Below are 21,671 nucleotides of genomic sequence, written 5' to 3'. Positions count from 1 at the left end.
TGCTATAATTTGATTTACTAAGGTGAAATGGTTCTACAGATCAATGAAAAACACCATTTGCTGTCTTTAAAAATGAAGGTGTTCCTAAAGTTAAGGGCCTAGACACTTCCTTTTGTTTAACTGTAATTAACCTTTAAATAAGTGCATGCTGTATATTTAACAATTTTTAGGTCTCGCCTGAGACAGCGCTTTAGCGCTGCTCTGGCGAGACTTATAGTAAGCGAGTTTTGGAAGTGCAAACAGTGCTTTTCAGGCCTCCAAATACAGTGCATGTGCCCCGGGCGCGCGCACCATTTGGCAGCCTGAAAAGCACTGCCTGATCACTTGCTTTGATGTCCTCAGTGAGCCGCGCGGCCACTGAGGACATCAAAGTGCACACCATTTGCCACCCCCTTGTTTTTTCCTTTGATCCCTATCTTTCCCTTCCTCAATCTCACCCTCTCCCTGCCTTTTACAACTGCGGCCCACACCACTGTGCCCGCCCCCACTCCCTCCTCGTCCGCTTCAGTGCGCTCTTGTTCTCTGTCTCCCAAACATCATCCAGCAAGATGCCATGGCTGGTTTCACTTTCTTTGTTTAATCACTGTGGCCTTTTATTTACCCCTCCCACCTGCCAAACAGCATCCAGCAGCATTCACCATGGCTTTTTATTTATGTAATGGAGCGCCCGTAATGCTAGTTCATGATAAGCAGTGACCATGTGCGTGATGTGCGTGTAAGAGAGAGAACAAGGTGGGGTTGGTATCCGAGCAAAGAAGTATTTCCGTTTATTCGCTCGGGTGTGGCATAAAGTCCACATTTTACTTCTAGCACAGATTATCTGATGCACTCATTCGCCAGCAACCACGTATTCATTATCAATTTAATATCAACAAGTTTTGTAAAGTGCGTCTAATCGCCCCCAAGGGTAACCAGGCGCTGAGGCTGCTGCGGTGGGGGTTTCAGTTGAACAGTCAGGTCTCGAGTCTTTTCCAGTCCTGAGCTTTCGTTTAATAATGTGATGCATTGTGGGAGCCGTAGTCCTGCCTCACTGGAGATGCACCAGTGGGATTAACAGATCTGCTAACAGTGATTTATAAAGTGAAAGGGCTGGGGCACGAGCCCCAGTGTTGCAGTTACTGGCGGCCTCGTGGGGCAGCACGTGGTGCACTAGTTAAAAGCCAGGCGCTTAACAGTGGTGGTGTAAGCGCACCAGCTAATGGCACCAAGCTGTAGGCTGAGAATGTGATCTGAAATAGCGGACTCTATTCTGCCTTTCTGTGTGTCTCTAGACCCATGTTGTGCTGGTAAATGGTATTATATTCAGTGTTTAACCCATTAGCAGTGAGATGCTTGTATTTCATGTACTGCTGCATGCCTCACACTGCTGCACGCCTCACACTGCTGCACGCCTCACACTGCTGCACGCCTCACACTGCTGCACGCCTCACACTGCTGCACGCCTCACACTGCTGCACGCCTCACACTGCTGCACGCCTCACACTGCTGCACGCCGCACACTGCTACACAAAACACTGCTGCACGCCACACACTGCTGCACGCTGCACAATGCTACACGAAACACTGCTGCACGGCACACACTGCTGCACGGCACACACTGCTGCACGCCACACACTGCTGCATTACTCACTGCTGCATGCCACACACTGCTGCACGCCACACACTGCTGCACGCCACACACTGCTGCACACCTCACACTGCTGCACGCCACACACTGCTGCACGCCACACACTGCTGCACGCCACACACTGCTGCACGCCGCACACTTCTGCAAGCCACACACTACTGCACGCTGCACACTGCTGTATGCTGCACACTGCTACACGAAACATTGCTGTACACCACACACTACTACTGCTGCACGCCGCACACTACCGCACGCCACACACTGCTTCGCACACTGCTGCATTACACAGCTGCACGCCTCCCACTGCTGCACGCCTCCCACTGCTGCACGCCTCCCACTGCTGCACGCCTCCCACTGCTGCACGCCTCCCACTGCTGCACGCCTCCCACTGCTGCACGCCGCACAATGCTACACGAAAAACACTGCTGCACGCCACACACTGCTGCATGGCACACACTGCTGCACACTGCTGCATTACTCACTGCTGCATGTTGCACAACACTGTTGCACGACACTGCTGCACGCCTCACACTGCTGCACGCCTCACACTGCTGCACGCCGCACACTGTTGCACGCCGCACACTGCTGCACGCCTCACACTGCTGCACGCCTCACACTGCTGCACGCCGCACACTACTGCACGAAACAATGCTGCACGCCACACACTGCTGCACGAAACACTGCTGCACGCCACACACTGCTGCACGACACTGCTGCACACTGCCGCACGACACTGCTGCATGCTGCCCGACACTGCTGCATGCTGCCCGACACTGCTGCATGCTGCCCGACACTGCTGCATGCTGCCCGACACTGCTGCATGCTGCCCGACACTGCTGCACGCCGCACACTGCTGCACACCGCTGCACGCCACTCAGTGCTGCATGCCTCACACTGCTACACAAAACATTGCTGCACGCCACACACTGCTACTGCTGCACGCCGCACACTACCGCACGCCACACACTGCTTTGCACACTGCTGCATTACACTGCTGCACGCCTCACACTGCTGCACGCCTCACACTGCTGCACGCCTCACACTGCTGCACGCCTCACACTGCTGCACGCCTCCCACTGCTGCACGCCTCCCACTGCTGCACGCCTCCCACTGCTGCACGCCTCCCACTGCTGCACGGCACACACTGTTGCACGGCACACACTGTTGCACGGCACACACTGTTGCACGGCACACACTGCTGCACGCCGCACACTGCTGCACGTCGCACACTGCTGCACGCCACACACTGCTGCACGCCACACACTGCTGCACGCCTCCCACTGCTGCACGCCTCCCACTGCTGCACGCCTCCCACTGCTGCACGCCTCCCACTGCTGCACGCCTCCCACTGCTGCACGCCTCACACTGCTGCACGCCTCACACTGCTGCACGCCTCACACTGCTGCACGCCTCACACTGCTGCACGCCTCACACTGCTGCACGCCTCACACTGCTGCACGCCTCACACTGCTGCACGCCTCACACTACTGCACGCCACACACTGCTGCACGACACTGCTGCACACTGCTGCTGCACACTGCTGGACGACACTGCTGCACACTGCTGCACGACACTGCTGCACGCTGCACGACACTGCTGCACGCTGCACGACACTGCTGCACGCTGCTGCTGCACGACACTGCTGCACACCGCACACTGCTGCACGCCACACAGTGCTGCATGCCTCACACTGCTACACGAAACACTGCTGTACGCCACACACTGCTGTACGCCACACACTGCTGTACTCCACACACTGCTGCACTCCACACACTGCTGCACTCCACACACTGCTGCACTCCACACACTGCTGCACTCCACACACTGCTTTTAGGCGAGTTTATGCTACTGACATTGTAAATGACAATGCCTTTTATTTGTTTTAAAACCAAAACATAAATAAAAGGCATTGCAATTTTGCAATGCCAATAGCTCAAACTCTTATAAATGCGAGACCTATTGCATTGCAAATGCTTGTTTTTAATGTTAGTGCTTAGCAGAGTAAACGGCAGCCCAATGTAAAGTTCAGGGGGGCCACCCTTTGAGTATCACTTGTCTAGCTGGTGCTACCTTGGACCTTGCCTGACACTAAACTGAAGTCCAGGAGTTTGGTCTAGTAAGTCGCTTCACTGTACCTGAATGCCGTACTTGTTTTTCCTCCCATAGAATAACATTGCAGCCTCTGAAAATTGCTTTTAAATGCAAAAGTATTTCTCTTCAAAAACATATTTACCCTATCTTATTGATTCGGGTGCCTACATATATATAAAGATACGTATTAATTTTACAAAATTGGTGTGGATCGCCTCGAGTTGTGTGCATCATTTATTTACTATTGTTGGCATTTGCAGATTGTCTTGCACTCCTCTCTGATAAGCCTTAAGGCTGCTTGACCACACTACCTCTTAGAGAGTACCTTGGAATTGCTAGTGCAAGCCCCTGTCAATTCATAAGGAAACCCCTGGACTCCTTGCATGATGTATCTCATTTTGATATTTCATATGAGATGCCAGCTTCCTACGGACACTAATTATGGAATGTTAGATCGGTGCGAGTGAGTAAGATAAGAGGAATATCATTGTTGAACAAAGGGAGAGAGAAAGTCAACAGGATTAGTAGTATAAAACAGAGGTTCTGCAATTGCATCCTGGGCTTAACAGACTGCTAGGGGTTGGTAATGAGAGTAATGAATGTCACAAGACTGAAATTATCTGTTAGAGGTCAGAGGCGAGCTATTCTAGTACCCTGGCTGTGTTTCCCCTAGGATAGAAGGATTTTATGCATTTTAGGGTGGTCTGCATTGTCGAAGACTGCAGTAAAATTGATCTGATGTAATAAAGCTTCAGATATATTCCTTGCCTGTCATGAATTGAAGTTGGCGGAAACCAGCTTAAGTTGGCTCAAGTAGGAGAGGTGAGAGGGGAAGTGATTGAACACTAGCTGTTTGAGACTTTTGAAACAAAAATGAAACTTAACATATAGCGTTTATTGAAGATTGGCAAAGAGGTATCTGAAATCATGCTTTCCAGCAGATGTTGTAGAATTGTGGAATTAAAGCTGCCTGGTCAAGAGCCAGAGAGGAATAGTTGGAGAGAGTTGAATGTCCAGTTATAACAAAGGACGAAAGCGCGAATGGTTTGATCAGTTAAGGGAAGAAGGGACAATGAAAAGATAACATGTAGGTAATAGAAAGGTCAGATGGGTTAAATGATGGATTGGCTGATCAGAGTATGGGTGTTAGTTCAGCGGCTAGTGAGAACAGTTTGAAAGGATAGAGCAAGTAGTGGTGAGGCATTTGAGCATTAAATTGGACCAGTCATATAGATTGTATTTGTTTCTCACACTCACTAGAGCCTCAAGACCCTAGTTCACAAGCATTCTTTCTGTTCTGCTCACTTAGCAGCTCTGACTTTAGTGGCCACAGGGGCATTTCCAAGCCCTGTTGTTTAATCCTAAATATTGTAATCTTCCAGTATCATAATTGTGAAAAATACCTACTACTGCCATCAGAGATACAAAACTCACTTAAAAGTGTATGTTGCTGAGGTTACAGAACCAGTCTGCAGGTGGTTAGGAGAAATATCACTGAACTGCTGTGTAATTTTAAGGATGCCGTTTCAGGTGATTCATTAAAAGCAAGAGTTCTGTGATCTCATCCCACCAGCTTGCTGTGAGCTGCACAGGCCAACTGTGTTGTGGATAAGCGATTTAATGGCGCGTGATGCTTTCTATACACCTCTTTGAAGTGTTTAGCCTATTCTATATCGGGGAGGTGACTTTGTGAACATTTTGAGTTTTATCCTTCCAAATACACAAGTGTGAGAAAGTGGCTCTGTATATACTGTTCCTTAATAGGTACAGGGTGTACAGAGTCCACAGTCTCCAAGGGTTTGGAAGAGGCTAAAGTTAGATATAACCTTACTCTCTAAAGTGGTAGCTTGGTCAAGCAGTAAGGCAACATCAGAGGACAGTGTAAAGCATTTGTTGTAAACACTCAGTCAGCAAATAGTCTCACACACTCAATAACTGAACTCTAGGCCAAAGATGTATATATACAAAAATATATGCTTGTTTTATTTTTGAACCAACAATAGGTATTAAAATATACTTTCTCAGAATGAGATGCTTTATATAAATGCTTTTGCAATATGCAATTGACTTTTGTAAACAGTTACAAGTGGTTGCAATAGGCAACTCTATTTTAAACACAATAATGCATTGAATTCAATGTAAGTTTCAAGTTATTTGTAACGGATTACTTTTGGAATTCCAGGACTGGATCCTAGATTCAGTCCTGGGTCAGTACTTAGAATCAAGTGATGAAAGTCGACTTAATTATTGTGATGATTTTTAAATCAATTTTAGCTATTTTAGAAGTTGACACTTAGAAAATATTTCAGAGAAAACAGTCAATGATTCCCTATGGAAGAAAATTCAAGTTGCAGGTACAGTATGTTCTCGTTATTTTTGTAATCCAGTACTGGGTACCTAGACTCAGTACTGGGACCTTTATCCAAAACAGGTAAGTAATTACGTTTTCAGATATTATACGATTTTTAAGGAATATTTAAAGATTGCAGAAATTGACACTTAGAAGAAATTTCACAGAAAAACAGTCAATGGTTTCCTATGGAAGAAAATTGGGTTACTTGTAAGTACAGTTGTAGGTATTTTTCAGAGTCAGTGCTGGGCACCAAGATCCAGCACTGGGAGCTCACCTAAGAGCAGGTGAGTGTTTTCGTTACTTGGCTGATTTTTGGTGAATATTTTAAGATTTGAAAAGTCCACACTTACAAGAAATTTCAGGAAAAAGCCAGTCAATGTTACCCTATGAAGAAAATAGAGTTATCGCTTTAAAGGTAAGTACTCGACTGGCAGAGTTGAGGTTCTGGGCATAGGCTGAGGGGTCCCCCAGGGTCAGGTAGGTACAGATAGTTCACCCTCAGCGACACTAGGGCGGCCGGGTACAGAGAGAGTTAGGCCCAATGTTATCCTATGAGGGATAGGGGGGCCTTGGTTGGTGGCTGCTGACTAGCAAGCCACGCGGCTGTGGGAGCTGGGCTCCTGGTCACTTACTCAGGGCAAGTGGGGAGGTAGTTAGGTGTAGAGGTTGCACTGCCAGGGCCACTCGGGCGGCTGGGTGCATGGTGCTTTTGAGCCTTCGGGCGCTCAATTGAGTTCAATGGGAAATCTCCGGTTTAGAAAAAGACTGCAAGCTCGGGGACGAGGATTCTTCAAGTGCCACAACCACTTTGAGAGGTAAGTTGGGTAGTTGGAGGATAGGTAGGTACCCCGGGAGTGGGCACAGGGGGCCGCGGGGCGCCACGTGCAGGGGTGCCTTTTGGTGTCGGGAAATCTTACCCTCTGTTGATCGCGGTAGGGGGGGCACCTTGTTCTGAGGCTGCAGGCTTCTTCAGGAGGGTCGAGGGAGGTCCTTGGGTGCCGGACTCGGGGTCACAGTCGCCGTGGGGTCATCCTCGTGGTCTTTGTTCACTCCGGCACTGGCCAGGCTTGGCTGGTGCAAAGTGTGCTGGGTTTGCGGTTCCGGGCTGCTGCCAGGGATTAGAAATAGGTTTTGAGTAGAGCCTCTACTCATGGGAGTCCCAAGGGGCTTGGAGCCAAAAGGTAGCCAGGTCCTCCGGGGTTTGTGAGGTTGCTGGCCACAAGAGATGCCGGGTTGGAGCAGGTTCGAGGGTCGACAGGCCGGTAGGGATGGGGCCAAAGCAGTTGGTGTCTTCCTCTTCTTAGCAGCTGCAGGGCATGTCTTCTTTCTTCTTGCTCTTCTTTGTAGTTTGGAATCTGGAATCTGGGGAAGGAAGGTTCAGGGTGCCCCTAAATACTAGATTTAGGGGCGTTACAGGTAGGTGAAGGGCAGGGACCAATGGGTCCCTGTCCTGTGGTGGGTACACCCCCTGTCCTGCCTATCTCCTGTGGGAGGGGGCCAGCAGCCTAGTCCTGATAGGGTAGGGCTCCCCATATTCAAGATGGCGAGAGCCCGGAGATGTGCTTCACCTCGCTTCCCCCACCTGAGGGGTGGGGTTGGCAGGCTGGCACATCCCCTGTCCTTATTTGGGGTTTCCGGCCAAAGCTTCCCGCCAGAGTGGGGGGGTTGCAGTAGCCTGGGGAAGCTCACAGAGGCGGCATGCCTTTGAAGCTTCTCCCTGCCCATCCTGGGGGAGGAGATTTAGCACCCCGCCCAGGATGTGCATTGTTGCAGGCCCGGGAGAGCAGGGGCTCTCCTACCCAGGGATCCAGCAACATGTCTGCTGTGTGGCAGCCTAGGCAGCCTCAGAGCAGACGTGGATTGTAGGTTAGGTTTAAGGGGGCATCTCTAAGATGCCCTCTGGGGTGCTTGGTACATTAAATCCCACACTGGCATCAGTGTGGGTTTAATGTGCTAAGAAGTTTGATACCAAACTTCTCAGTCTTCAGTGTTGCCATTATGGTGCTGTGGAGCTTGCGTTTGACGAGCTCTCAGCACCATGTACTCTTAAATGGCAGCAGTGCCCAGGAATGGACCTGGGTACTGTAGGGGCACAGGGCTCCTGCTCCTGTGCCCACACCATTGGCATAAGGCACCCAGCTAGAGGGGTGGCTGATGTATGCCATGGCAGTGTAGGTGATGGGCATGGCACACAGGGATGTGTGTCATGTCGACTTTGTTATTGTCTTGCACCCAAACACTCAGCCTGCAAAGGCAGTGTGTGTGTGTATGTAAGGGTACAGGGCCTCTAAGGGTGGCACAATGAGTGCTGCAGCCCTTAGAGGCCTTCCCTTGTCACAAGGCCCTGGGTACCTAGGGTACCATTTACCAGGGACTGACATGTGGCCAGGGTTTGCCAATTTGGGTTTTGTTTGTTTTAGGGAAGGAACATAGGCCCTGGGCACCTGATTGGCAGGAGTCCAGGGCACACTCAATCAAAGTACATTCAGCAATTCAGCAAAAAGTGGGGGCATACCATGCAAGAAAGATGGCACTTTCTCACAACAAGCCCTCCTCATGTTTGACAGAACATTGCTGATGTTTTTGATTTTGTGTGAGACCACATTTGTTGCTCTGAGGCAGCCTCTCTGTTAAGGTAAGTACTCCACGGAACACCCGCATGAATAGTGGATATTTCTTCCTTTATTCCAAAAGGTATGGCGCCCTCTATCCTCCGCTGTATCTCCTTGCTTTTCGGGTTGAACTGACCTCTTACAGTTTTTAAAGAATCATGAAATCTGAACGAGATGACTACCACAAGGACTTGCTTATATTACAACCGTACATCTTTTTTTCCATAAAAACAATACCACAACAAAAAAAATCCTTAAATGTTACATAGCATAAACCCATGAAATGCATTTAAAAATCACAATAAAAATATATACTGCAAACTCGTTTAAATATTTTTGCATTTTTTTAGAACAAGTGATAACCTACTACATAATTTAAATTCACTTTAATATTTTGCCATTTAGAAACGCCACCACTATGAGTGGTAACGTTACTATCATCCATGACATAATCTGTATTCAAACCAGTGTTCTCCTTCTCCTCCCTACCATCGTACATACTGAACACATTCCTCTCCATGTTCTTTCCCAACACTTTCTCTCTAATTCTGTTTTCAACTACATTGCCATTCATCAATAAGTCAAGAGCACACACCTGCAATAACATACCTTTTCTTTCCAACTTATTCTCAAATTCCCCTGTGCCAATCCTCCACCATCACATTCCCCTTAGACGACCATCTACCATCCTCTAGCTTGATAGAACTTCTAGCAACATAAACAACTTTGAAGGGTCCCACAAACTTAAAGTTTAACTTGGATCCCCTCTACCACGTATCTTCCAACATTAACCCAACATCCCACTTTCAACTCTTTTGACCACAATCTGTTTTGCATCAAAATCCTTGTACGAAGCTGTCTTTTTATGTAGTGTACCAAAAAGAGGTACACTATCTAGAAAGTCCAGACAACCCTTATTGATTTACAGGGCTTAAAATGAATAATCCCAAATGCTCTCTTTGTTGGTAGTGTGGGCAAACCGTTTAGGCTCATCAGAGCATAGTTTAAGCATTTGTTGAACACTCAGAGGCAATAAATGACACACACACAAGAGGAAACTCGAGAACAATTTTAGAAAAATAACAAGTTTTTTCATGTTTATGTTAACACCAAGAATTTTCTAATTGGGCAAGTACTTTTCGAGATGTACATTTGTACCACAAATGCGTTTTTACACAGTAATGCTTTCTATGGAGAAATAAACATATACTGGATACAGGTACTTGTAGTCGTATTTTGGGGGGGGGGTACCCGTTAGGACTTGAGGTGCTAGGGGCCAAGGTCCAAAGAACCAGCAGCAGTTTGTGTTTAACTGCCCTGAAGCATCCGGGTGCAGAGGTGCAGGACGGGGTGGTAGCCTTGCTCACTACATCATTGGCAAAGAGGGGGCCACCCAAAAACAAGCTGCAGAGGGGGACTTTGGGACAAGTCTGAGAGCTCCCAACTGGTGGCTCAGTTTGTAAGGGTCTTTGTAGCAGAGAGGCACAGCCGGTGTTCATGGACCTGGTCCGGGGAGCTCATGTGCAGAGGTGTGAGAAAGTGCCATCTTTCTTGCATGGTATGCCCCCACTTTTTGCAGAATTGCTGATGTACTTTGACTGAGTGTGCCCTGGGCTCCTTCCAATCAGGTACCCAGGGCCTGTGTTCCTTCCCTAAAACTGCATTGAAGCCTAAACCCAATTGGCATCTCTGGCCACATGTCAGCCCCTGGTAAATGGTACCCAAGGTGCCCAGGGCCCTGTGACCAGAGAAGGCCCCTAAGGGCTGCAGCACTTATTGTGCCACCCTTAGAGGACCTGTACCCTGACACACACACACACTGCCTTTGCAGGCTGAGTGTCTTGGTGCAGAACAAAACAGAGAGTCGACATGGCACACATCCCTGTGTGCCATGCCCACAAACACACTGCCCTGGCATACCTCAGTCACCCCTCTAGCTGGGTGCCCTATGTCAGTGGTGTGGGTACAGGTGCATGAGCCCTGTACCCTTTCAGTACCCAGGACCATTCCTGCGCACTGTAAGTGCAGTGCTGCCATTAAGAGTATATGGTGCTGGGAGATCGTCATCACGAACTCCACAGCACCATGATGGCTACACTGAAGACTGAAGTTTGATATCAAACTTCTCAGCACATTAAACCCACACTGATGCCAGTGTGGGATTTAATGTAAAATGCACGACAGAGGGCATCTTAGAGATGGCCCCTGAAACTAACCAACAACCAGCATCCTGACTGAGAGGCTGCCTAGGCTGCCACCCAGCAGACACGTTGCTGGACCCCTGGGTAGGGAGCCATCCGCTCTCGTGGGCCTGCAACAATGCACATCATGGGGATGGGCATGGGAAGCTTCAAAGGCATGCCGCCTTTGTGAGCTTCTCCAGGCCACTTGCTGTAATCAGCAACTGGCCCCCACCGGTTCTGACCCCCACTCTGGCGGGAAGATCGGCAGGAAACCCCAAGTGAGGAAAGGGGGAGTGCCAGTCTCTGCCAATCCCACCCCTGAGGTGGAGGAGGCGAGGTGAAGCACTACTCCGGGCTCTCGCCATCTTGAGGATGGGGAGCCCTACCCAATCAGGAGTAGGCTCCTGCCCCCCTCCCACTGGAGAGTGGCAGGATAGGGGGTGTACCCACCCCAGGGCAGGGACCCATTGGTCCCTGACCTTCACCTACCTGTAACGCCCCTAAATTTAGTATCCAAGATCCAACACTGAGTAAGAAAAAAGTAACGATAACCCTACTTACCTGCTAAGTGAATTTCCTCCCATAGGATAACACTGGTGATTCTATGTGAAAAAGTTTTTGTGTCAACTTTTAAAATACAATAATTTTCCTTAAAAATCGCAACTGTAACCAAAACGTTTTTACTCAACTGTTTACAGGAGATGTCCCAGGACTGAATCTAGGATCCAGTCCTGTGGTAAGAAAAGTAATCCGAAAAGTAATCTATTGCATTTAACTAGAAATTCCTATTGATCTCAATGTATAATTGTGTTTGAAATTGTGTTGCCTATTGCAACAACTGTAACCACGCATTCAAAAGTCTATTGCCTATTGAAAGTATTTATCTAAAGCATCTCATTCTGAGAAAGTATAATGTGATACCTATTGTTGGTTCTAAAATAAAACAAGCATATATTTTTATATACAAACCAATGGCCTAGAGTTCAGTTCTTGAGGGTGTGAGACCATTTGCTGACTGAGTGTGTGCAACAAATGCTTTACACTGTCCTCTGATAATGCCTTACTGCTCGACCAAGCTACCACTTTAGAGAATAAGGTTATATCTAACTTTAGCCTCTGCCAAACCTTTGGGGACTGTGGACTCTGTGCACACTGAACCTTACTTTGGTGCAGTACATACAGAGCCACTTTCTTACATTGGTGGATCAGCGGTGGGATACAAACTAGCATTTGTTGGACTACTTGGTTACCATCTGATCACACGACAGAACTCTTAAATTGCCTTTAGAATTCTGATTTTCCAAAATTGGTCTTTCCAAAATACTAAAAGTCTTGTCAGGGCCTTGCTTAAGTCCCCTTAGCATTTTAGAGAAATAAAAGTCATTGTAGTCCATGGTAGAGGGTTAGAACTGTCTGGTTAGAGTGTCTCAAAGAAACCCAGCTATTAATGAAGATAATACCATGCAGAACCTGGTTGAGGAGCTCGACCTCACACCTTACTTACACTTGTCTTTCAAGGAATTGAGGTCCCTATGCAAACTAAAAAATATACCAATGGGCCTGCATCCAACCAATCAAGGGCTCCAGAAGCTCTTGGCTGAGTATGCCAAGAACCACCCATCTGAACATGGTGATGACCAGTCAGATGAGGAAAGGGAGGAGGATGAGGGGGATGGTGACCCCCCTCCAGTAATCCCTCAAAAGGGTCCCCATACCCTTAACTCCAAGAATCAGCCTCTGGGGACCTAGAGACCACATAGGTGGACCAGGTCTCAGAGAACACACTGGGGAACTCCCCAGTGAAGAGGACAGCGTTTAGCAAAGCTGGCCAAAAGATTGGATCTAGAGTCCAGGCTCCTGGCTCTAGAAAAAGAAAGAGAGGAGATGGGTTTAGCACCCATCAATGGTGGCAGCAATACTAAAACTAACAACAGGGAGGAAACTTCTGACCCTAGAATCCTCAAAGGGATTGTCCCTAAATTTGATGAAGGTGATGATATCAAACTTCTCAGCACATTAAACCCGCACTGATGCCATTGCAGGATTTAATGTAAAGTGCACGACAGAGGGCATCTTAGAGATGCCCCCTGAACCTAACCTACTATCCATGTCTGGTCTGAGGGGCTGCCTAGGCTGTCATACAGCAGACATGTTGCTGGACTCCTGGGTAGAGAGCCATCCGCTCTCCTGGGCCTGCAACAATGCACATCCTTGGCGAGGTGCTAGGTCTCCTCCCCCAGGATGGGCAGGGGAAGCTTCAAAGGCATGCCGCCTTTGTGAGCTTCTCCAGGCCGCTTGCTGTACCCAGCACCAGGCCCCTACCGGTTCTAAACTCCCTCTCTGGCGGGAAGACTGGCCAGAAACCGCAAGGGAGGACAGGGGGTGTGCCAGCCTCTGCTAACCCCACCTTTCAGGTGGGGGAGGCGAGGTGAAGCACATCCCCAGGCTCTCGCCATCTTGAAGATGGGGAGCCCTGCCCAATCAGGTCTAGGCCACTGTCCCCCTCCCACAGGAGAGTGGCAGGATAGAGTGTGTACCCAACCCAGGGTAGGGACCCAGTTGTCCCTGCCCTTTACCTACCTGTAACACCCCTAAATTTAGTATTTAGGGGCACCCTGAACCTTCCTACCTCAGATTCCGAAATAGCAAAGAAGATCAAGAAGAAAGAAGACCTGCTGCGCGACTGCTAACAAGAGGAAGACACCAACTGCTTTTGCCCCAGCCCTACCTGCCTGTCGACCCTCGAACCTGCTCCTGCTAAATCCCGGCGTCTCCCGTGGCCAGCAACCTCACAAACCCCAGAGGACCTGGCTACCTTGTGCCTCTGAGCATCTGGGACTCCCACGAGCAATGGCTCTGCTCAAAGCAAGTAACTGACCCCTGACACCAGCCAGGAACCTCGAACCCTGCACACTCTGTACCCGGCAAGTCTGGCCTGTGCTGGAGTGGGCAAAGACCCCGAGGACGTCCCCCCGGCGACTGTGACCCCGAATCCGGCATCCAAGGACCCACCTCGATGCTCCTGACGACGCCGGCGGCCTCAGAACCAGGGACCCCCCCAACCGCGATCAACAGAGGGTAAGATTTCCCGACATCAAAAGGCAACCCGGCGCCCTGCGGCCCCCTGTGCCTAACTCCTGGGTACCTACCTATCCTCCAAATACCCAACTTACCTCTCGAAGTGGTGGTCGCACCTGAAGAATCTCCGTCCCAGAGCTTGCCGCCTTTGTTCGTCCTTGAGCTTTTCCAGTGCAATCCATTGAACGCCCGATGGCTCAAAAGCACCCTGCACCCAGCTGCCCGAGTGGCCCTGACAGTGCAACTTCTACTCCTACCTACTTCCCCATTTGCCCTGAGCAAGTGACCAGGAGCCCAGCTCCCACAGCCACGTGGCCTGCCAGTCAGCAGCCACCAACCAATGCCCCCCTGCCTTCCATAGTCTAACATTGGGCCTAACTCACTCTGCACCCGGCTGCCCCTGTGCCGCTGAGGGTGTAACAACTGTACTTACCTGACCCTGGGAGACCCCTGAGTCTATGGCTAGCACCTTAACTCTGCCAGTCGAGTACCTACTCAAAAGCCGATAACTCACTTTTCTTCCATAGGGTAATATTGACTGGTTTCACTTGAAATTTCTTCAGTGTAGAGTATTTAAACTTTAAAATATTCACCTAAAATCAACCGAGTAACGGAAATACTCACCTGATATTGGGAGAGACCCCGGTGCTGGATCTTGGTGCCCAGCACTGACCCTGAAAAGTAATCCTGAAAGTAATCAATTGCATAGAACTTAAAATTCCCGTTGAGCTCAATGTATTATTGTTTGCAATTGTGTTGCCTATTGCAACAAACTGTAACTATTGCATTCAAAAGTCAATTGCCTATTGCAAAGTATTTTACTAAAGCATCTCATTCTGGGAAAGTATATTTTGATACCTATTGTTGGTTCTAAAATAAAACAACCATATATTTGTATATACAAACCATTGGCCTAGAGTTCAATTCTTGAGTGTGTGAGACCATTTGCTGACTGATTGTGTACAACAAATGCTTTACACTGTCCTCTGATACTGCCTTTCTGCTCGACCAAGCTACCACTTTAGAGAGTAAGGTTATATCTAACTTTAGCCTCTGCCAAACCTCTGGGGACTGTGGACTCTGTACACACTGTACCTATTTGGGAACAGTATATACAGATCCACCTTCCTACAGTTTGCTTTCCATTGCCAGTTTCACAGCTGGCAGAAGTGCCTTTGAGCCTTAATGTGTGAACAAGAGTACTGATGGGCCCGTGATGTAGGGTTTGTGTCTGTTTGCTACAAATGCACGCTGACATTTTGGGCAGTGAGTGATTACTCTTTTTCCAAGTTAACTTATCCCTCATTACTGTCCACCCTATGTAGACTGGTGTATGACAGAGAGACCGGGAAACCCAAGGGCTATGGATTCTGTGAATACCAAGACCAGGAAACTGCCCTGAGTGCCATGCGGAACCTGAATGGCCGCGAGTTCAGTGGCAGAGCACTACGAGTGGACAATGCAGCCAGTGAAAAGAACAAGGAGGAGCTGAAAAGTGAGTCTGTGGTGCAGCATACTGCAACCTTTTGCCCTTACCTCAACTCCTCTCTGAAATGTTGTTAAAGTATTTGGCTTCTCTCTGTGCATGTTTGGATTGTTTGTTATTGCCTGTTCGACTTTATCACCGTTTTTAGAAGAGATGGGAATAGCTAAGGTATAAAACAAAGGATAGTGAATGTTTTGTTGTTGGTTGCTTTGACTACAAATCATTGAAGAAGGTAATGTATTTTAAAGTGTTGTTCTGTTTACGCATGGACATGTCTGATGGTGAAAAAATATGTTTAAGTGCTCACATCCTGAACCTTTGACTGACTACCTTGTCCAGTTATTCAGATCTTCATTTGTTTATGTTGACTTGATTTCAAAAATCTGCAATAATTGTTCAGTAATTTGGTCCTCTTTTACTGGCAGGCCTGGGAACCGGGACTCCCATTATGGAGTCACCTTATGGGGATCCTGTCAATCCAGAAGAAGCCCCAGAGTCGATCAGCAGAGCAGTGGCTAGTCTGCCCCCCGAACAGATGTTTGAGCTTATGAAGCAAATGAAGGTGCGTAAGACTGGAAAGGCAGCTTGTACCTGAAATACTGGCAAGCACACATTCCCTTTCAGTTAACTTGACCATGTGTGAGCAGCTGTCCTCCCTCTGCAATGTTTGCAAGCAGGTACTGTTGAGTATTAATTAGCTCATGTTTACCCATGTACCTTTATAGTCTGAACATGTAGATTAACCAACTTCAGTGAGGCTGTCACAGCACATATTGAGTTAAAGTGCTAATGAATGTCTATAGTTCACACTCTTGGTGCAACCAGCAAGTATCCTAGTGTGTTGTGAAGGTAAGCTGGTGATCTAGGAGACACTGAAAGTGTTTAGAAATAATAACTTAATATGGTTCATCCAACTTATTATGGCTGTGGGCTATTGTGGCAAAATGGGGTGTAATGTATGGTGTGGTTGTTTCACCTCACCATGTAGTACACACACCAACCAATTTAGGTCCAGTAGGTTTCGTCTGTAAAACCCTCAGCTCAACCCTGGGTAGCTGTGGCACTGAGCGGCAAGGCTTACACAGAGGAACAAATGTTAAGCATTTAAACAGCACCAAATCCGTTGGTGAAGAAATCGACACTACACTCAAGAAATCAGACACCAATTTATCAAAATAGACTGTATTTTTATAAGATTTCAGACCCTAGAACGAAAAAGATCCTCCAGAGGGTGTACGATAGATAGACTTTACAAGCAATATTAAATCAAAGCAGTTTCACTCAACCATGAACAAGCCTTGGCAAAGTCAACAAATTAGACACTTCAAAACATTTTCAAAGAAAACTTAGGTGAGTGTCAATCTGGTCGGTTAGAAGTACTTTGGGTGACCAACTCTGTCAGGGTTCTAGTCAGGGTGACCAGCAAGGTCCTCAAGAATATTTACCTTACCAGAAGAAGGAGCCTATCAGCAGTTCCAGTCACTTTATCCAAGTTGCAAAAGATTCCTACGAAGTGGTCCTGATGCAAGCGATGAAGGATGCTGAAGATGCCCTAAGGATGCTGTGCATGCGACGCGGTCGACTTTGGTCTTTCTGCAGGGATTTCTTGGTCCACAGAAATGGTCCTGTTTGCAGGGTTGACATTCCACAAATCCCTCTCTGGTCTGTCCGAAGTCTTGTCGCCCGTTCTCGCGGTCACAGGCCAATCTTTTATGGGCCCATAACTCGCCTTCCGAGGGTCCCACACACACTCCAACAGCACGCCCGGTCTCAGCAAACTCAGGTGCAACTCTGTGTGTCAGGTCTTGGTCCTCGGTGCTGCACCGCAACGGTGGTAGGGACTTGAAGACTTTGGGCTACCAACCTGCCCCAGTAAGCTTCTTCAGCTGTTGTCCCATTGCTGCGAACAGGAGGCCAGTCAACTGGCCCTTGGAGTTCTCTTGGCTTGACTGGACTCTGGAGACTCCTTCTCCTTGAGCAGGACACGGCAGGCCCAGTTCCTCCCGTCGCTAGCCACCAGATGCACCAGGTGCAGTCTTCCACAGTGCAGCCTCTCTCTGCTGGACCCTCGGTGCAGGATGACAGTCCCCCTTCGGTCCTTTTTCCAAGTTAGTCGAGATCTGGGTGCCGGTGGAGCCCTATTTATCTTCAGAATATACCCTCAGGGTAGGATGCAATTGTTAGCCAATAGGCTACTAGGCTCCCTCCCTCCGATGGACACTTCTTGGAAAGTGTGGCATCTGGCTATCCCAATAGGCACCATTCTGCCAACTCTCTCGGCACTCAGAGCTCCTTAGCCCATCCCTGGAGGTGTGGCTACCAAGGTCCTGGAAAAACTGGTTTGACAACAGGCTTCTCCTCTCCTGTTCCCAGTGCCAGCCTGTCTACCGAAACAATAGAGTAGCCCCTCTCCCAAGTGTTCCCCATTTGCCATTCAAAGGTGACTTCGCCTTTGGAGCTCGTCTTTTGTGTGAACAACCGCAGGGCTTCCTGCCTGGGGAGGTAACACCTCCACCAGTGGTAGGCTTCTATAGTTACCTTCCTTTCCTGGAAGTCTCCCCTGGAGGGTAGAAAGCAGTCCGCAGGACTAGCCTCTTTGTACATCAGTAAATAGGCGCTGGAAATCTTAGGTTACTAAAGTGGCAACTTGTAAAGTTCTAAGCTTTATACCCCAGGATGACAGCGGCTTTGTACCCCAGGATGACGGCGGATTGTGTGCAAATGAAGCAGGAGCAGAAGAGCCGTAGAGGAGCTGGCCCGCGGCACCATTGCAGCCGCTGCTTCGCTCTGAGGTGATCCAGGCTGTAGCAGGTAAACTCCAGGCGGCCATTGAGGAGCACAGTGAGTGAGAAGGACTTCACTTCCACCCTCAAGCCCACGCGGACACTGTTATTGAGCCAGGCAGGCAGCGGGTAGTATTGCAGGCCCGCACTGCGGGTTCCTCAACCGCTCTGACACCAGGATTTGGACATATTTTAATTTAACAAGGGAACCCACAAGGTAGGAGAGGACCTTGGGTATCAGTTAGTTACAAAAAACAAAAGGTCCTTCTAAAGTACAATCAAATAGTGATAAATATAGACTAGAATCAGTGCTATATTAATGTTGTCCAGGCGGACAAGAAATTTAATGAATCAAAACAATTTTAGAACAAATTAAGAGCACAATGATAGAGAGGGACACAGTCCTGCGTCCTACAGACACACAAAACAATTACAAATAGAAACAAACATTTCAGTCGAAACAAAATTAGCTTATGGCCGATCCAAATGATAAGGACAAGCTTTTAAAAAAAAAACAGTTATTACACTTGTTATAACACATTGGATTAACGTGCATACTGTTTAAACAAGTCAACGGCGTTTTGATCCCTTTATTAATACTAGGATCATCATCAGGACAGGTGTTATATAGCCTGACAATAATATACTGCCTCGAAGCCGTTAGGAGGCGCGTTGGACTCAGGATGAGCTGTGAATAGATTCAGGCATAGGAAGCGTGGGGGCAGTTGGAAGAACGCTACAATCAGCGATCCTGGGCAGGGAACTGATAACGGTTTACTCTGGGTCTTCCATGACGAATAATGAATGACCTCAAGTTGAGATTAACCGGGTATGAGGCTGGGTGAATTGAGCACATACAGCCAGGTATCAGCAATTAAGTCCTTTCGATCGCGAGCTCGATAGCTGGGATTTGGACGGCAGCAGCTGATGGTAAGACCTGACATCGCGGGTCTTGTGGTCTCATTGAGCCACCCCTGAGGGAGGGAGGGAGGCAGGGCTGCATTGGACTCTCTGCAAGATTGTGATGCCCTAATGTGCTATGTTTGGTTTGTGTGGGCCGTTTTCACCCCCTTCCTCCGTCCTGGTGTGGTACACTGGTTACAATGGGGGTGCTTGTAGGAAGCTGGCTCTGTATATACTATACCAAAGTAAGGTATGGTGTGCACAGAGTTCAGTGAGTGTGAGAAAGTGGCTCTGTATATACTGTTCCCTAATAGGTACAGGGTGTACAGAGTCCACAGTCCCCCAGAGGCTGATAGAGGTCAAAGTTAGGTATGACCTTACTCTCACAAGTGGTAGCTTGGTCGAGCAGTAAGGCAGTACCAGAGGACAGTGTAAAGCATTTATTGTACACACTCAGTCAGCAAATGGTTTCACACACTCAATAACTGAACTCTAGGCCAATGGTTTATATATATAAAATATATGCTTGTTTTATTTTTAGAACCACAAAGGGGGGTAAAAATATACTTTCTCAGAATGAGAGGTTGAATATAAATACTTTTGTCTTAAACAATAAATTTGTGTAAACAGTCACAGTTGGTTGCAATAAACAATCCTATTTCCTAAACATAACAATGCATTGAGCTCAATGGTAAATTCAGGTTATTTGTAATAAATTACTTTTCAGATTACTTTTGGAATTCCAGGTCTGGCTCCTAGAACCAGCCTTGGGTCAGTATTCAGAATCAAGTGATGAAAGTCGACTTAATAACTAATGATTTTTAAATAATATTTAGCTATTTCAAAAGTTAGCACTTAGAAAATATTTCAAAGAAAACATTCAATGGATCTCTATGGCAAGAAATTCACATTGCAGGTAGAGTACTTTATCGTTACTTTAGTAATCCAGGACTGGGTGCCTAGACCCAGGACTGGGGTCCTTATCAAAAGCAGGTAAGTAATTTCGTTTGCAGAAATGGTACGATTTTAAAAGAATATTTCAAATTTGCAAAAATAGACACTTAAAAGAAATTTCACAGAAAAGCAGACAATGGTTTCCTATGGGAGAAAAATGAGTTAGAGGTAAGTATAGTTGTGAACACTTTTCAGGGTCAGGGCTGGGCACCAAGATCCAGCACTGGGAGCTCACCTAGGAGCAGGTGAGTAAATTCGTTTTTGTCACTTGGCTGATTTTTGGTGAATTTTTGCAGTTTTGAAAAGTTCACACTTAGAAGATTTTTGAAGTAAAAGCCAGTCAATGTTACCCTATGAGGAAAATGAAGTTAGCGGTTTTAAGGGTAAGTACTCGACTGGCAGAGTTGAAATTCCGGGCATAGACTCAGGGGTCCCCCAGTGTCAGGTAGGTACAGTTGGTTCACCCTCAGCGGTTTCAGGACGGCCGGGTGCAGAGAGAGTTAGGCCCAATGTTATCCTATGAGGGATAGGGGGGCCTTGGTTGGTGGCTGCTGTCGGGCAAGCCACGCGGTTGTGGGAGCTGGGCTCCTGGTCACTTACTCAGGGCAAGTGGGGAAGTAAGTTAGTGTAGAGAGTGCACTGCCAGGGCCACTCGGGCGGCTGGGTGCAGGGTGCTTTTGAGCCGTCGGGCGCTCAATGGAAATCAATGGGAATGTTCCGGTTTGGAAAAAGGCTGCAAGCTCGGGGACGAGGATGCTTCAGATGCCACCACCACTTCGAGAGGTAAGTTGGGTAGTTGTAGGTTAGGTGGGTACCCCGGGATTGGGCACAGGGGGCCGCAGGGCGCCGGGTGCAGGGGTGCCTTTTGACGTCGGGAATCTTACCCTCTTGTTGATCGCGGTTGGGGTGGCACTCTGTTCTGAGGCTGCAGGCTTCTTCCGGGATGTCAAGGGGGGTCCTTGGGTGCCGGACTCGAGGTCACAGTCGCCGTGGGGTCGTCCTCAGGGTCTTTGTCCACTCCGGCACTGGCCAGGCTTGGCTGGTGCAGAGTGTGTTGGGTCCGCGGTCCCGGGCTGCTGCCAGGGGTTAAAAGTAGGTTTCTTGAGTAGAGCCTCTACTCATGGGAGTCCCAGGGAATCAGAGTTCAAAGGTAGCCAGGTCCTCCAGGGTTTTTTAGGTTGCTGGCCACAAGAGATGCCGCGCTGGAGCAGGTTCGAGGGTCGACAGGCCGGTAGGGCTGGGGCCAAAGCAGTTGGTGTCTTCCTCTTTTTAGCAGCTGCAGGGCAGGTCTTTTTTCTTCTTGCTCTTCTTGTAGGTTTCTATCTGGAATCTCCGGAAGGAAGGTTCAGGGGGCCCCTAAATACTAGATTTAGGGGCGTTACAGGTAGGTGAAGGCCAGGGACCAATGGGTCCTTGTCCTGGGGTGGGTACACCCCCTATCATGCCTCTCTCCTGTGGGAGGGGGGCAGTAACCTAATCCTGATAGGGTAGGGCCTCCCATCTTCAAGATGGCGAGAGCCCGGAGATGTGCTTCACCTCGCCTCCCCCACCTGAGGGGTGGGGTGGGCAGGCTGGCACATCCCCTGTCCTTGTATGGGGTT

The 21,671-nt window shown here is 48.4% G+C and overlaps 1 protein-coding gene across 6 annotated transcripts in view; it reads left to right on the top strand.

Annotated features, from left to right (window-relative positions):
- The window catches only part of CSTF2 (cleavage stimulation factor subunit 2), a 446,855-nt gene that overhangs the window by 38,239 nt on the left and 386,945 nt on the right, over window positions 1-21,671 (top strand). For all 6 annotated transcript variants that reach the window (XM_085607739.1, XM_085607738.1, XM_085607736.1 and 3 more), the window contains exons 3-4: window positions 15,270-15,439; window positions 15,856-15,992. In XM_085607739.1, the coding sequence (XP_085463865.1) occupies window positions 15,270-15,439; window positions 15,856-15,992 (307 nt within the window). The remainder of the gene's footprint in view (window positions 1-15,269; window positions 15,440-15,855; window positions 15,993-21,671) is intronic.

Source organism: Triturus cristatus, chromosome 5_2 (genome assembly GCF_964204655.1).
Source record: "Triturus cristatus chromosome 5_2, aTriCri1.1, whole genome shotgun sequence".
Lineage (NCBI taxonomy): Eukaryota > Metazoa > Chordata > Amphibia > Caudata > Salamandridae > Triturus > Triturus cristatus.
The sequence above is the reverse complement of the archived record's forward strand: the minus strand, read 5'-3'. Positions and strand labels throughout refer to the sequence as shown.